Genomic DNA, 14,963 nt, shown 5'->3' with positions numbered 1-14,963 from the left:
CTCTCCTGCTGATGTTCAGGTGTATATCAGTATGTAGTGTCTCTACTTTAAAGAGTCCTCTCCTGCTGATGTTCAGGTGTATCAGTATGTATTGTCTCTACTTTAAAGAGTCCTCTCCTGCTGATGTTCAGGTGTATATCAGTATGTAGTGTCTCTACTTTAAAGAGTCCTCTCCTGCTGATGTTCAGGTGTATATCAGTATGTAGTGTCTCTACTTTAAAGAGTCCTCTCCTGCTGATGTTCAGGTGTATATCAGTATGTATTGTCTCTACTTTAAAGAGTCCTCTCCTGCTGATGTTCAGGTGTATATCAGTATGTAGTGTCTCTACTTTAAAGAGTCCTCTCCTGCTGATGTTCAGGTGTATCAGTATGTAGTGTCTCTACTTTAAAGAGTCCTCTCCTGCTGATGTTCAGGTGTATATCAGTATGTAGTGTCTCTACTTTAAAGAGTCCTCTCCTGCTGATGTTCAGGTGTATATCAGTATGTAGTGCCTCTACTTTAAAGAGTCCTCTCCTGCTGATGTTCAGGTGTATATCAGTATGTAGTGCCTCTACTTTAAAGAGTCCTCTCCTGCTGATGTTCAGGTGTATATCAGTATGTAGTGTCTCTACTTTAAAGAGTCCTCTCCTGCTGATGTTCAGGTGTATATCAGTATGTAGTGTCTCTACTTTAAAGAGTCCTCTCCTGCTGATGTTCAGGTGTATATCAGTATGTATTGTCTCTACTTTAAAGAGTCCTCTCCTGCTGATGTTCAGGTGTATATCAGTATGTAGTGTCTCTAATTTAAAGAGTCCTCTCCTGCTGATGTTCAGGTCTATATGTAGTGTCTCTACTTTAAAGAGTCCTCTCCTGCTGATGTTCAGGTGTATATCAGTATGTAGTGTCTCTACTTTAAAGAGTCCTCTCCTGCTGATGTTCAGGTGTATATCAGTATGTAGTGTCTCTTCTTTAAAGAGTCCTCTCCAGCTGATGTTCAGGTGTATATCAGTATGTAGTGTCTCTACTTTAAAGAGTCCCCTCCTGCTGATGTTCAGGTGTATATCAGTATGTAATGTCTCTACTTTAAAGAGTCCTCTCCTGCTGATGTTCAGGTGTATATCAGTATGTAGTGTCTCTACTTTAAAGAGTTCTCTCCTGCTGATATTCAGGTGTATATTAGTATGTAATGTCTCTACTTTAAAGAGTTCTCTCCTGCTGGTGTTCAGGTGTATATCAGTATGTAATGTCTCTACTTTAAAGAGTCCTCTCCTGCTGATGTTCAGGTGTATATCAGTATGTAGTGTCTCTACTTTAAAGAGTCCTCTCCTGCTGATGTTCAGGTGTATATCAGTATGTAATGTCTCTACTTTAAAGAGTCCTCTCCTGCTGATGTTCAGGTGTATATCAGTATGTAGTGTCTCTACTTTAAAGAGTCCTCTCCTGCTGATGTTCAGGTGTATATCAGTATGTAGTGTCTCTACTTTAAAGAGTCCTCTCCTGCTGATGTTCAGGTGTTTATCAGTATGTAATGTCTCTACTTTAAAGAGTCCTCTCCTGCTGATGTCCCGCCCCTTAGTCTATCACCTACAATGTGTTGGAGGGCTAGCCAGAACCGCGAGTGTTACATAGTGATGTCACTGTATTATGGAAGTAAACAAAGGAGTCCATTGGAGGCATTTCAGGCAGGGGCAACACAGGGATTTGAGCCCTTGGAGACCATTTACATGCATTAAAATATATATACCACTCTACAGGGAAAGGGAAGACCCCCTAAAAGCAGAATAGGGCCTCTTTAAACATGTCTCCATTAAAATTCAGAGGAAAGAGACTGCTGACTTCACGTTGACCTTTCAGCGGTAATGTCTCTACTTCTTTCTTTCTCTCTCTCTCTCTCTCTCTCTCTCTCTGTCTGTCTGTCTCACCCTCAGAGTCTCCTCTCTCTCTCTGTCTGCTTGTCTCACCCTCAGAGTCTCCTCTCTCTCTCTTCCTGTCTCACCCTCAGTGTCTCCTCTCTCTCTCTCTGTCTGTCTCACCCTCAGAGTCTCCTCTCTCTCTGTCTGCTTGTCTCACCCTCAGAGTCTCCTCTCTCTCTCTTCCTGTCTCACCCTCAGTGTCTCCTCTCTCTCTCTCTGTCTGTCTCACCCTCAGAGTCTCCTCTCTCTCTGTCTGCTTGTCTCACCCTCAGAGTCTCCTCTCTCTCTCTTCCTGTCTCACCCTCAGCGTCTCCTCTCTCTCTCTCTGTCTGCTTGTCTCACCCTCAGAGTCTCCTCTCTCTCTGTCTGCTTGTCTCACCCTCAGAGTCTCCTCTCTCTCTCTCTTCGTGTCTCACCCTCAGTGTCTCCTCTCTCTCTCTCTGTCTGCTTGTCTCACCCTCAGAGTCTCCTCTCTCTCTCTGTCTGCTTGTCTCACCCTCAGTCTCCTCTCTCTCTCTCTTCCTGTCTCACCCTCAGTGTCTCCTCTCTCTCTCTCTGTCTGTCTCACCCTCAGTCTCCTCTCTCTCTGTCTGCTTGTCTCACCCTCAGAGTCTCCTCTCTCTCTGTCTGCTTGTCTCACCCTCAGAGTCTCCTCTCTCTCTCTTCCTGTCTCACCCTCAGCGTCTCCTCTCTCTCTGTCTGTCTGTCTCACCCCTCCTCTCTGTCTGTCTCACCCTCAGAGTCTTCTCTCTCTCTCTCTCTCTCTCTCTCTCTCTACCTGTCTCACCCTCAGAGTCTCCTCTCTCTCTCTCTGTCTGTCTCACCCTCAGAGTCTCCTCTCTCTCTGTCTGTCTGTCTCACCCTCCGCGTCTCTCCTCTCTCTCTCTGTCTGTCTCACCCTCAGAGTCTCCTCTCTCTCTCTCTCTCTCTACCTGTCTCACCCTCAGAGTCTCCTCTCTCTCTCTCTACCTGTCTCACCCTCAGAGTCTCCTCTCTCTCTCTCTGTCTGTCTCACCCCTCAGTCTCCTCTCTCTCTCTCTGCCTATCTCACCCTCAGTCTCCTCTCTCTCTCTCTCTGCCTATCTCACCCTCAGTCTCCTCTCTCTCTCTCTCTCTCTTTCTCTCTCTCTCTCTCTCTCTGCCTGTCTCACCCTCAGTCTCCTCTCTCTCTCTCTCTGCCTGTCTCACCCTCAGTCTCCTCTCTCTCTCTCTCTGCCTGTCTCACCCTCAGAGTCTCCTCTCTCTCCGTCTGCCTGTCTCACCCTCGCTGCTCCTCAGGGAGATGAGAGCTGACAGAGTGTGAGACTGCAGGTAGGGACAAACGCTTCCTGCTGGAGGAGAGAGAGTTCATCCTTTTGTCTCTGAGTGCAGCGGTGACGCCCTGCGGAGACTCACATTCTCTCCGTTAATATCTGCATCAAGAGCAGGTCCAGCGCTATTTCTATTTAGAATACATTCAAACCTCTCAAATATATGTCATTACTCGAATGGATGAGTCAAACCTTAAACTGGGGTGAATCAATATGTTTTATATCCCCGTGGAATTGCTTTTTGTGACAGTTGATCTATTTTAGGATGAAAACAATAAATACAAATTGAAGACAGTGTCTCAGTCAGTAGGGATGGCAATTAAAGAGGGTTTCATCCTCCAATTCTATCTGTTAAAAATATAGAAGAAAAGGTCAAAGTAAAATGTCCACTAAAAGATATTATATACAAATATTTATTCAAAACCAAGTTAAAGTAAGAACTGCACCGACTTCCTGCTTATATGAGCAGAGAGGAGAAAGCAGAGAAAGCAGAGACTTAAGGAAGGGTTTAATGACATGTAGAAGATACACAATTAGCCCATATGGAGAATGACAGGCAGCTACAGTCGGCTGAAAGCAAAGAAACTACAATGATCAGCCAAAATACGAGGTGAATGCAAGACAGGCAGGAATCTAGACATTTGAGGCGGACATTGCGACACTTTCTCTTGTTTCAATCTTTATTGGTTGCACAAAGTTAATCTTTCTCCACTAGTTACTTACAAGAAGCTCCTTTCTTTCAATAATAGTTTAACTTGTAAATATCCAGTACGTAAGGAATGATCGTACGTGCAGTCTTTCTTCTGGAAGTAGCTTGAATCTAGATGGACTCTTTGATTGTTTGCTTTTACACATGAGTTCACTGAGTTCTCCACGACTTCCAATTACCGTTTTAAATGAAGCGTGTGCAGATCAGCAGCATTTCAGATTCTCCACTATTTCAGAAGGCCGAAGCACATCAGCGTCCAATAAAGAAGAGGCAGTGAGTGCAGTTCAGATGGAGGAGAGATGCCTTGTTAACATGAGATTAGACGGGAGAGGGAAAGACGATAAAAACAAACACTTGGTAGAAAACTCAACAATGATCCTTCAATGCATCCAATTGGATGTTTCTCACTGAAAATGCAACTCTTAGTTTACCTCAATTTAATCTTGTTTAGACTTTTGTTTTTCATCAAATGACCAATTATTTTTAATCTGTACCGATGATTCAACCAGGCAAACATTTATGTTCAACCATCTTGTTTCCTTAAATGTATTTTATGCCAACTTTGAACATGGGAAACACTGAATGGAAACGTCAACTTGATTGCCTAAAAAAAGGTTTTTACACTCGCTTGCGGGTGGTTTTCTGCCTTTGTCGAAAGAGAGTTATTAGATTTGGAAACGCATTTGTTGAAAGGGGGCAAATATTAAACTCACATGCTGTTTCTGTTCTTTCAATCTCTCCAGATATATATTTACATTGTCTTCAAACATGGCCAACACTGTAAAACCCGACAAGTTAATACAACTCAAAAAAAAATTTATAAACTGATTACATCGACATTTTTGAGTAACACTTATACCTTAACTTAAATGTTTTAAGTTAAAGTATAATCTTATTAATTGAGTTCTATTTACATACGTCATTTAAAGTGACACAAACGTATTGTTTTAAGTTAAAGAAACATTATATATTAAGTTATTTTAACTAAGATTTTTGTTAAACCCTGTCTTCAAACATGGCCAATAGCCAACATGAAAGAACATTTCCCAATGTGCGCCAAAAATACAAAGTTGGGTTATTGATTACAACGAAGTTTGGGTTTTACAATGGGGCGAAACTGCTCGTGCTTTGGGTTTGATTTATCGTTTGATGCTTTGTGTGTCCTTTCCAAAGATGCAGCCTGCAGTTTGTCCTTGAGTGTTGACGCAGGTTGGCACTTAATAACCTCAGTGACGTCATCGCCTTCAAAATCCACCCCAGCTTCTCCACAGCTGTTCATCTTATATATAGAGCCAATAGTGCCTTTTTCTTTAGGGCAGCTGTCTAGTCAGCAGGAGCAGAAAGAGTCGATCTGTTACCAGAAGTGATGAGCTGTCGTTTGGTGAAATAAAGGCATGGGAACATTTGGAGACGAGGGAGAAAGGCAGTGCAGATTGTAGTTTGTAATTGGGCCAACATGTCCATATCTTCCCTCTGTGTCTCTGGATATTTGAATATTTTAGAGACAGACAAAGGCTACTGTCCGATTTAAAAAGCTCTTCAATGCATTCAAATGTAAAACAACCTTTACATTTATGTTCTTAATAGTAGAATATAAAAGCACAGTTGGCCCCTTAACTCATGTAAAACGATTTTTATGAGCTGATGAGGATTTTAAGATCCATTTTGTCCTTTTAGAAATGGTTTGGGAGTAAACTGGGGTTTTGTAACAGCTCAGTGTAAACAGCCAGTGGTTGTGTCTGACTAACAGTGTGTGTGTGTGTGTGTGTGTGTGTGTGTGTGTGTGTGTGTGTGTGTGTGTGTGTGTGTGTGTGTGTGTGTGTGTGTGTGTGTGTGTGTGTGTGTGTGTGTGTGTGTGTGTGTGTGTGTGTGTGTGTGTACCCTGTTGGTGTCAGTGACCTGTATCCTCAGTGTGTTGTTGAACGTGATGTAATGAGTCGACCTTCTGTGTTCCTGCAGTGCACCAGACTGACGGAGGAGAGAGACGAGGCCGAGAGACAACTCAAACACATCAAGAGAGGTGAGTTCAGATCCTCTGCATCGTCTCTCACACACACACACACACACACACACACAGACAGACAGACAGACAGACAGACAGACAGACAGACAGACAGACAGACAGACACTGTGTTTAAACTGCAGCTCCAACAGGATTGTTGACATCCTACTAGATTTGAGTTGATACTCATTTCAGATGATCTGCCATCAAAGTAAGACAATTACTGACATAAGAAAGATATCTGGATGCAAGGAAAGTGACAAATGTCTTCATACAAGCCAAATATACACATAAAAAGTGTTTGTGTTTTCTAAATTTAAGTATCTCATTCTTGAAATAACAAAGATATCTCGATGCTATCAAAGCTACAAATGTCTCTTAATAAGCATAATATCACTGATTCCAAGCACAAGCCAAATGTACTTTCAATTCTTCTTTTACTATTTCCTTTTTCCTAATTTGTTGTAGTCCTAAAAACCCAAGTTGCAAACTTATCATTTAAAAAGGTTAAACACAGTCGATCAGATATCAAGTAGCACAGACCCCACATTTAGACAGGTGACGCCTTCACTTCCTCCCCCTTCACACCTGTTCTCTCCTCACCTTGTCCTCTGAATGGCTGAGTTTAAATGAGGAGGGGGTGGGGGGGTGTGCCACATGTTTCCTTGACGACTGTCAGGATATTTAAGCCAACAGTGGGAGAGCTTTTGTGTTTTAGGGCAGATTAACTTCTGATAGTAGCTGGTAGGAAGAAGGCTGCTGTCATGACGATTAACACAGGTAAGACATTGGGGTTTTAAAGCTTTTATTGGTAATAATCAGACATAGATGCTTGTAGGCGATAGCTCTCATGTATCTATCTATATATCTATCTATCTATCTATCTATGATGCTTACAGCTAATGTATTGGATGACCTAAAGTATTTTCTGTGTGAGACATGATACTAATGCTTAGAGGTTGTACTACATTTTCATATCACTTCAATCTAACTTTGAAAAACCCTTCAAGTATGGCTCATAATTTCGCTTCACATATTGTTAAATTACTCGAAAATTAGCAAAAACCAACTGAGAAGCGTCTTCTTCTAGTTTCTTAGTCTTTATTTTGGCTGCATTTGCTTTTACTTGTCGTTGTTTCCATTATATTCCACCAAGTCTTCAAATCTTGTGACCTTTGCTTAGACTCGCCGTTTGATTGTCATTAAACAGCTCTGTATTTGGCAGCCATTGGACAAAAAACAGATTAGTCCTGCAGTGGTTTGACTTTTAAAAACGAGTATATTCAAAATGTAGGACATTGTTTAAATATGTGGGACAAAGGATAGAAAAGCGGGTCATCTGGTCATCCTGTTAGTGTGAGGCAAGTTTCTTTCAGAGCTGCTGGATATTGACTTGTACGTATTAATTAGTTTTGCTAAAATCTGCGTGTTTTAGAGAACATTTCATTGGTGTCATTAGAGTTCAGAAAGTAACGATAGACCTCTGTGTGACAGGAAGTTGATCGAATGTGTGCAGAATGACTAAGATTGGCATCTCTTGGGGTCTTTTTCTCAATATGAAGCACACTTTAAAGAACTTTCTTGAACAATATGGTCAGTCGTTGGAATAATGTACCATATTTTATTAAGTAAGACGACACATTCAATCTTCTGTCCAGGCTTTGGGGACATACAATACACAAAAGCGGAGAAAATAGTTGAATAACCATCACAGTCCAGTCTTTAATTACTTATGTATGTATCGGACATTAATGCTGGGTTGGTTTACAGTATGTCTACGTCATTCTCTGCCAATGGATCAAGTATTTTCCTCCATATATTGAAGTACATAGTAAGCAATAAGGTTTACTAAGGGCCGTTACTGTCAGCAGTGTTCAGTGTTTTACAGACGCAGTGAAAAATGGACTCAATGATTGTATTTCTACTTTTTTACTTGGAAACCGAACAGAACATGAAGTTGGATGTAACACAAAAAGACATCTAAGCAAACTTTTGATATCTCAGACTGTTTAAACACGACTCTGACCAGCTCACAGGTGTATTTTTGGTCCCATTGGGCTTCTATGATGAAACACTTGTCTTGACATGGATGTGCATCTTGACTTGGAAACCAACCAGCAGATAAAGCTGGATATAAGACATAAAGAGATCTAGGCTGACACATTTGGATTTTAAGTAATATTTTAAAGTTAGAAGTGAAATGAAAGATGATCCCCTCTAAGATAAACACATGCTATGCCCTTTGGTTAACCAGACTTGTTGTCCAAAATGTGTCTGAAGCCTCAAAACCTGACCTAAAGTTTTGCGAGTCAGCAGAAAGGCTGATCCTCCTCTTCATACATGTAACGTCGTGTTCATTCTCTCATTCATTCACTCATTTATTCATCCCCGGCCGCTCCCCAGAGAACACAGCAGTCGCGCTTGTCATGTTATTCCTGTGAATTATTAAAGCCCACATGCTATGAATTATTCAGCAGCAGAAAATGGGGGAAGGATGAATGTGTGGAGGATGGGGGGGGGGTTACTCTCCTGCCTGACTCTCTCTCCATTGTGGTCCTTTCAAAAGGCCTTTTCTACCTGCTACTCCATATTTGATGGCCACATTTTAATGAGGGAGAGTCTGCTCGACCGTAGATACTTCGTTTGAATCTCTAAAGGCCAAATTAACCGACTATAATATAGTGAAAACATGACCTGACCCAAGACTCTCCGTTAGATAATCAACACCAGTATTTTGAATGGGGGAAATTATGCCCGAAATATTGTACATGTACATGGTAGTTTAGAGACTTCCTGTTTCACCAAAGCATTCTTCTTTTCTGTGTAAACAGGTGTGCTCACAGTTTTAAAAGAAGTAGAAGTAGACTCCGTGTTTGAAAAGTGAATCCAATGAAGAAGTGCTTTTTCAGTCAAATTGTATAGAAGTCTGTAAGAAAATTGCCCTTCTCGTTTGAATCTCAAAAGGTTCAGACTGGGCGAATTAACCGACGATAACACAGTGAAAACATGACCCAAGACTCACCGTTAGATAATCAACACCTCCATAGTGGCATTTAATACGTGATGCATCTCGGTGTTCACCGATCGTATTTGACGTTTTTATATTCATTGTTCCCAGAGGATGAATCCTGACGTCTCAGAGCTTCCAACATTTTGTTCTGCAACCAAAAATACCTACTATTTCATAACTTATAATCCATTAACGGTGTTTTGTGGAGTCATTTTCTGCAGAGAGCCTACAGCCTTCTGTATGGACCTCTTTTTTTTAAGGTTCTGGGCATCAACCTGAACCCAACTTTAGAATATTAGGTCAATGAGCATTCAAAAAAATCGAGAGGTTGATAGAAGTGGCATCTCGGTGGCTGACAGATCATTTTGTCTATAAAAATGTTTCTATAAAATTTGGTGCAAACATTCATTGTCCCCAGAGGATGAATCCTGATATCAGCGAACAGCTCAAGGCTTCCAACATTTTGGACAACAACCAAAAATACCTACTATTTCATGACTTATAACCCATTAATGGTGTGTTGCCTACAGCCTTCCGTCTGGACCTCTTATTTTATCGGTTCTGGACATCAACCTGAACCCAACTTTAGGGTTAGGGTTGTAAGAATATTTGGTCAATGAGGGTTCTAAAGAATCGAGAGGTTGATAGAAGTAGCATCTCGGTGGCTGACTTTTATTAACAATGAGTTGGCTACCATTGATGGCCCTCAACACCAGCTCTTTTTCTGTTGTTGCTTTATACTGGCGTATCAGGTGTAATCAATACAAAGGCTACAGTAACGTCAGACTATCTATATATATCTTATATATCTATATAAGTAAGATCACAGTGAAAATAGCAAACTGGTTTCACTTGCAAACCAAACAAGCACCTGCATGAAACTAGACTAGAACTCATTTCATTACAGTGCTACTGTAAGTGAACATGTAGCTTGAAGCTAACTGTGATAGCCCTCCTCTTTACAGAGCTGTTAGCCTGTAGCGTTGTTAGCTCACAGCCCAGTAATTCAGTACTGTGTAGATAAAAGCCTGTGGCTGCACTTTCCCTGCTTGTAATGAAACACTGAGAGCACAAAGGAACGACAAACTGGTGACAACAGAGCTGCAAAGTCTCATTTCACCAGTGGTGACCTTTTTGGCATCAAAGTAGGGCAGGACGGCAAATCTTAAAATAGCCCTGTGACATTGGGTCATGAAAACTGTTGATTATTTTCATCAAACAATTACTTTAAGGCCAAAACCCGGACGTTTTGGCCTCCATTTTGAGTTTTTCAGTCCAAAAACCCTCAAAAGCACAACAGCTCATATTTACAGCTGTAGAGCAGAAGCTTAAGAGAAGCACTTGAAGGCAGGATTATCTCATCTATTGTTCACAGCTTAGCTCCGTTAATGTTGCGGCTTAAACACAACCGGCACACACTCTTTCTTTTGGTTGTAAATGTACGTTTTTAGGCGAAGAACTTGACATTTTTCACTCAATGACTCATCCCAAAAATCATAATTCTGACTGGAACTGAAAGTGTGTTGATTCCCCGTCTGTCTTTTTGAACGGTTTTAACACCGCGCTCCGTGGATGAAAGTACTTACTGTTGGCTAATCCTCCAAATCCTCTGTTAATAACACGCGCCGTCACTAAAGAGGCTTTGGGTTTGCGGCTGACAAACAAAAGCAGGGTTCTGTTTTTAGCCCGGCGGATAATTACAGGTTTTAACGATACGTCATTTCTCTCAGCCTGAACTCTGCTGACCCAGAACTCTTCCTGACAGGCTGGAGGAATAACTGTGTCTCTGGGAGAGGAAGTGCTGTCTGATGGAGGCTTTTAAGCTCTCCATTATGTTCTTGTGTCTCTGGAAATGATGTATATGTTGACCTGAAGTTGTATTATTACTTCCACTGAAGCAGAGATGGCAAAAGTACACACATCCTTTACTCAAGTAGAAGTACAGATACTCGTGTTTAAAAATACTCACGGCTTCTACTAAAAAAGTAGAAGTACTGACTAAACTTCTTAACTCAAGTGAAAGTAAAGAAGTATGGGCTTTGAAATGTATTTAAGTAAAAAATACCCATAACTAGCAGCTGTTTTAAAGAGTACCTGACCTCCTTTTATATTAACAGAACAATAATGTCATTGTTAGCTAATGAATGTTTCCATGCTGAACAACGGCAACATGACAACGTTTTCATTGGTCCCTCTTCTTTAGAGAAGACCAGGAAATGATGGATACACGGATCGTGTTCAAATCAATAGGCACGCAATGACTCTAAAGAATAATGATCACGCATCAAACACACATTCAGACTAAAGGAACCAGCTGTTTGGAAAATGAGAGAAGTAGAAAGTACAGGTATTTGTGTTCAACATGTAAGAAGTAGAAAGTACAGGTATTTGTGTTCAACATGTAAGAAGTAGAAAGTACAGGTATTTGTGTTCAACATGTAAGAAGTAGAAAGTACAGGTATTTGTGTTCAACATGTAAGAAGTAGAAAGTACAGGTATTTGGGTTCAACATGTAAGAAGTAGAAAGTACAGGTATTTGAGTTCAACATGTAAGAAGTAGAAAGTACAGGTATTGGAGTTCAACATGTAAGAAGTAGAAAGTACAGGTATTTGAGTTCAACATGTAAGAAGTAGAAAGTACAGATATTTGTGTTCAACATGTAAGAAGTAGAAAGTACAGGTATTTGTGTTCAACATGTAAGAAGTAGAAAGTACAGGTATTTGTGTTCAACATGTAAGAAGTAGAAAGTACAGGTATTTGAGTTCAACATGTTAGAAGTAGAAAGTACAGGTATTTGAGTTCAACATGTAAGAAGTAGAAAGTACAGGTATTTGTGTTCAACATGTAAGAAGTAGAAAGTACAGGTATTTGTGTTCAACATGTAAGAAGTAGAAAGTACAGGTATTTGTGTTCAACATGTAAGAAGTAGAAAGTACAGGTATTTGAGTTCAACATGTAAGAAGTAGAAAGTACAGGTATTTGAGTTCAACATGTAAGAAGTAGAAAGTACAGGTATTTGAGTTCAACATGTAAGAAGTAGAAAGTACAGATATTTGTGTTCAACATGTAAGAAGTAGAAAGTACAGGTATTTGAGTTCAACATGTAAGAAGTAGAAAGTACAGGTATTTGGGTTCAACATGTAAGAAGTAGAAAGTACAGGTATTTGTGTTCAACATGTAAGAAGTAGAAAGTACAGGTATTTGGGTTCAACATGTAAGAAGTAGAAAGTACAGATATTTGTGTTCAACATGTAAGAAGTAGAAAGTACAGGTATTTGGGTTCAACATGTAAGAAGTAGAAAGTACAGATATTTGTGTTCAACATGTAAGAAGTAGAAAGTACAGGTATTTGGGTTCAACATGTAAGAAGTAGAAAGTACAGGTATTTGTGTTCAAAATGTAAGAAGTAGAAAGTACAGGTATTTGGGTTCAACATGTAAGAAGTAGAAAGTACAGGTATTTGAGTTCAACATGTAAGAAGTAGAAAGTACAGGTATTTGTGTTCAAAATGTAAGAAGTAGAAAGTACAGGTATTTGTGTTCAACATGTAAGAAGTAGAAAGTACAGGTATTTGAGTTCAACATGTAAGAAGTAGAAAGTACAGGTATTTGTGTTCAAAATGTAAGAAGTAGAAAGTACAGGTATTTGGGTTCAACATGTAAGAAGTAGAAAGTACAGGTATTTGAGTTCAACATGTAAGAAGTAGAAAGTACAGGTATTTGAGTTCAACATGTAAGAAGTAGAAAGTACAGGTATTTGAGTTCAACATGTGAGAAGTAGAAAGTACAGGTATTTGTGTTCAAAATGTAAGAAGTAGAAAGTACAGGTATTTGTGTTCAACATGTAAGAAGTAGAAAGTACAGGTATTTGTGTTCAAAATGTAAGAAGTAGAAAGTACAGGTATTTGGGTTCAACATGTAAGAAGTAGAAAGTACAGGTATTTGAGTTCAACATGTAAGAAGTAGAAAGTACAGGTATTTGAGTTCAACATGTAAGAAGTAGAAAGTACAGGTATTTGAGTTCAACATGTAAGAAGTAGAAAGTACAGGTATTTGTGTTCAACATGTAAGAAGTAGAAAGTACAGGTATTTGTGTTCAACATGTAAGAAGTAGAAAGTACAGGTATTTGAGTTCAACATGTAAGAAGTAGAAAGTACAGGTATTTGTGTTCAACATGTAAGAAGTAGAAAGTACAGGTATTTGTGTTCAACATGTAAGAAGTAGAAAGTACAGGTATTTGAGTTCAACATGTAAGAAGTAGAAAGTACAGGTATTTGTGTTCAACATGTAAGAAGTAGAAAGTACAGGTATTTGAGTTCAACATGTAAGAAGTAAAAAAGTACAGGTATTTGAGTTCAACATGTAAGAAGTAGAAAGTACAGGTATTTGTGTTCAACATGTAAGAAGTAGAAAGTACAGGTATTTGTGTTCAACATGTAAGAAGTAGAAAGTACAGGTATTTGTGTTCAACATGTAAGAAGTAGAAAGTAGGTAATTGGGTTCAACATGTAAGAAGTAGAAAGTACAAGTATTTGTGTTCAACATGTAAGAAGTAGAAAGTACAGGTGTTTGTGTTTAAAATGTAAGAAGTAGAAAGTAGGTATTTGGGTTCAACATGTAAGAAGTAGAAAGTACAAGTATTTGTGTTCAAAATGTAAGAAGTAGAAAGTAGGTATTTGGGTTCAACATGTAAGAAGTAGAAAGTACAGGAATTTGTGTTCAAAATGTAAGAAGTAGAAAGTACAGGTATTTGTGTTCAACATGTTAGAAGTAGAAAGTACAGGTATTTGTGTTCAACATGTAAGAAGTAGAAAGTACAGGTATTTGTGTTCAACATGTAAGAAGTAGAAAGTACAGGTATTTGTGTTCAACATGTAAGAAGTATAAAGTACAGGTATTTGTGTTCAAAATGTAAGAAGTAGAAAGTACAGATATTTGTGTTCAACATGTAAGAAGTAGAAAGTACAGGAATTTGTGTTCAACATGTAAGAAGTAGAAAGTACAGGAATTTGTGTTCAAAATGTAAGAAGTAGAAAGTACAGGTATTTGTGTTCAACATGTAAGAAGTAGAAAGTACAGGTATTTGAGTTCAACATGTAAGAAGTAGAAAGTACAGGTATTTGTGTTCAACATGTAAGAAGTAGAAAGTACAGGTATTTGTGTTCAACATGTAAGAAGTAGAAAGTACAGGTATTTGAGTTCAACATGTAAGAAGTAGAAAGTACAGGTATTTGTGTTCAACATGTAAGAAGTAGAAAGTACAGGTATTTGTGTTCAACATGTAAGAAGTAGAAAGTACAGGTATTTGTGTTCAACATGTAAGAAGTAGAAAGTACAGGTATTTGAGTTCAACATGTAAGAAGTAGAAAGTACAGGTATTTGTGTTCAACATGTAAGAAGTAGAAAGTACAGGTATTTGTGTTCAACATGTAAGAAGTAGAAAGTACAGGTATTTGTGTTCAACATGTAAGAAGTAGAAAGTAGGTAATTGGGTTCAACATGTAAGAAGTAGAAAGTACAAGTATTTGTGTTCAACATGTAAGAAGTAGAAAGTACAGGTGTTTGTGTTTAAAATGTAAGAAGTAGAAAGTAGGTATTTGGGTTCAACATGTAAGAAGTAGAAAGTACAAGTATTTGTGTTCAAAATGTAAGAAGTAGAAAGTAGGTATTTGGGTTCAACATGTAAGAAGTAGAAAGTACAGGTATTTGTGTTCAACATGTAAGAAGTAGAAAGTTCAGGTATTTGTGTTCAACATGTAAGAAGTAGAAAGTACAGGTATTTGTGTTCAACATGTAAGAAGTAGAAAGTACAGGTATTTGTGTTCAACATGTAAGAAGTAGAAAGTACAGGTTTTGTGTTCAACATGTAAGAAGTATAAAGTACAGGTATTTGTGTTCAAAATGTAAGAAGTAGAAAGTACAGGTATTTGTGTTCAACATGTAAGAAGTAGAAAGTACAGGAATTTGTGTTCAACATGTAAGAAGTAGAAAGTACAGGTATTTGTGTTCAACATGTAAGAAGTAGAAAGTTCAGGTAT

The 14,963-nt window shown here is 39.0% G+C and overlaps 1 protein-coding gene across 2 annotated transcripts in view; it reads left to right on the top strand.

The window, feature by feature from the left end:
• shtn3 (shootin 3) overlaps nucleotides 1-14,963 on the top strand; it is a 46,412-nt gene that overhangs the window by 3,002 nt on the left and 28,447 nt on the right. Inside the window, exon 2 of one of the 2 annotated variants that reach the window (XM_034221766.1) lies at nucleotides 5,872-5,932. In XM_034221766.1, the coding sequence (XP_034077657.1) occupies nucleotides 5,872-5,932 (61 nt within the window). Of the gene's footprint in view, nucleotides 1-5,871; nucleotides 5,933-6,604; nucleotides 6,695-14,963 lie in introns of those variants that run through there. The other variant, XM_034221767.1, reaches the window with a different exon arrangement.

This window comes from Gymnodraco acuticeps, unplaced genomic scaffold, assembly GCF_902827175.1.
Source record: "Gymnodraco acuticeps unplaced genomic scaffold, fGymAcu1.1, whole genome shotgun sequence".
In the NCBI taxonomy this organism is placed as follows: Eukaryota; Metazoa; Chordata; class Actinopteri; order Perciformes; family Bathydraconidae; genus Gymnodraco; species Gymnodraco acuticeps.
The sequence above is the reverse complement of the archived record's forward strand: the minus strand, read 5'-3'. Positions and strand labels throughout refer to the sequence as shown.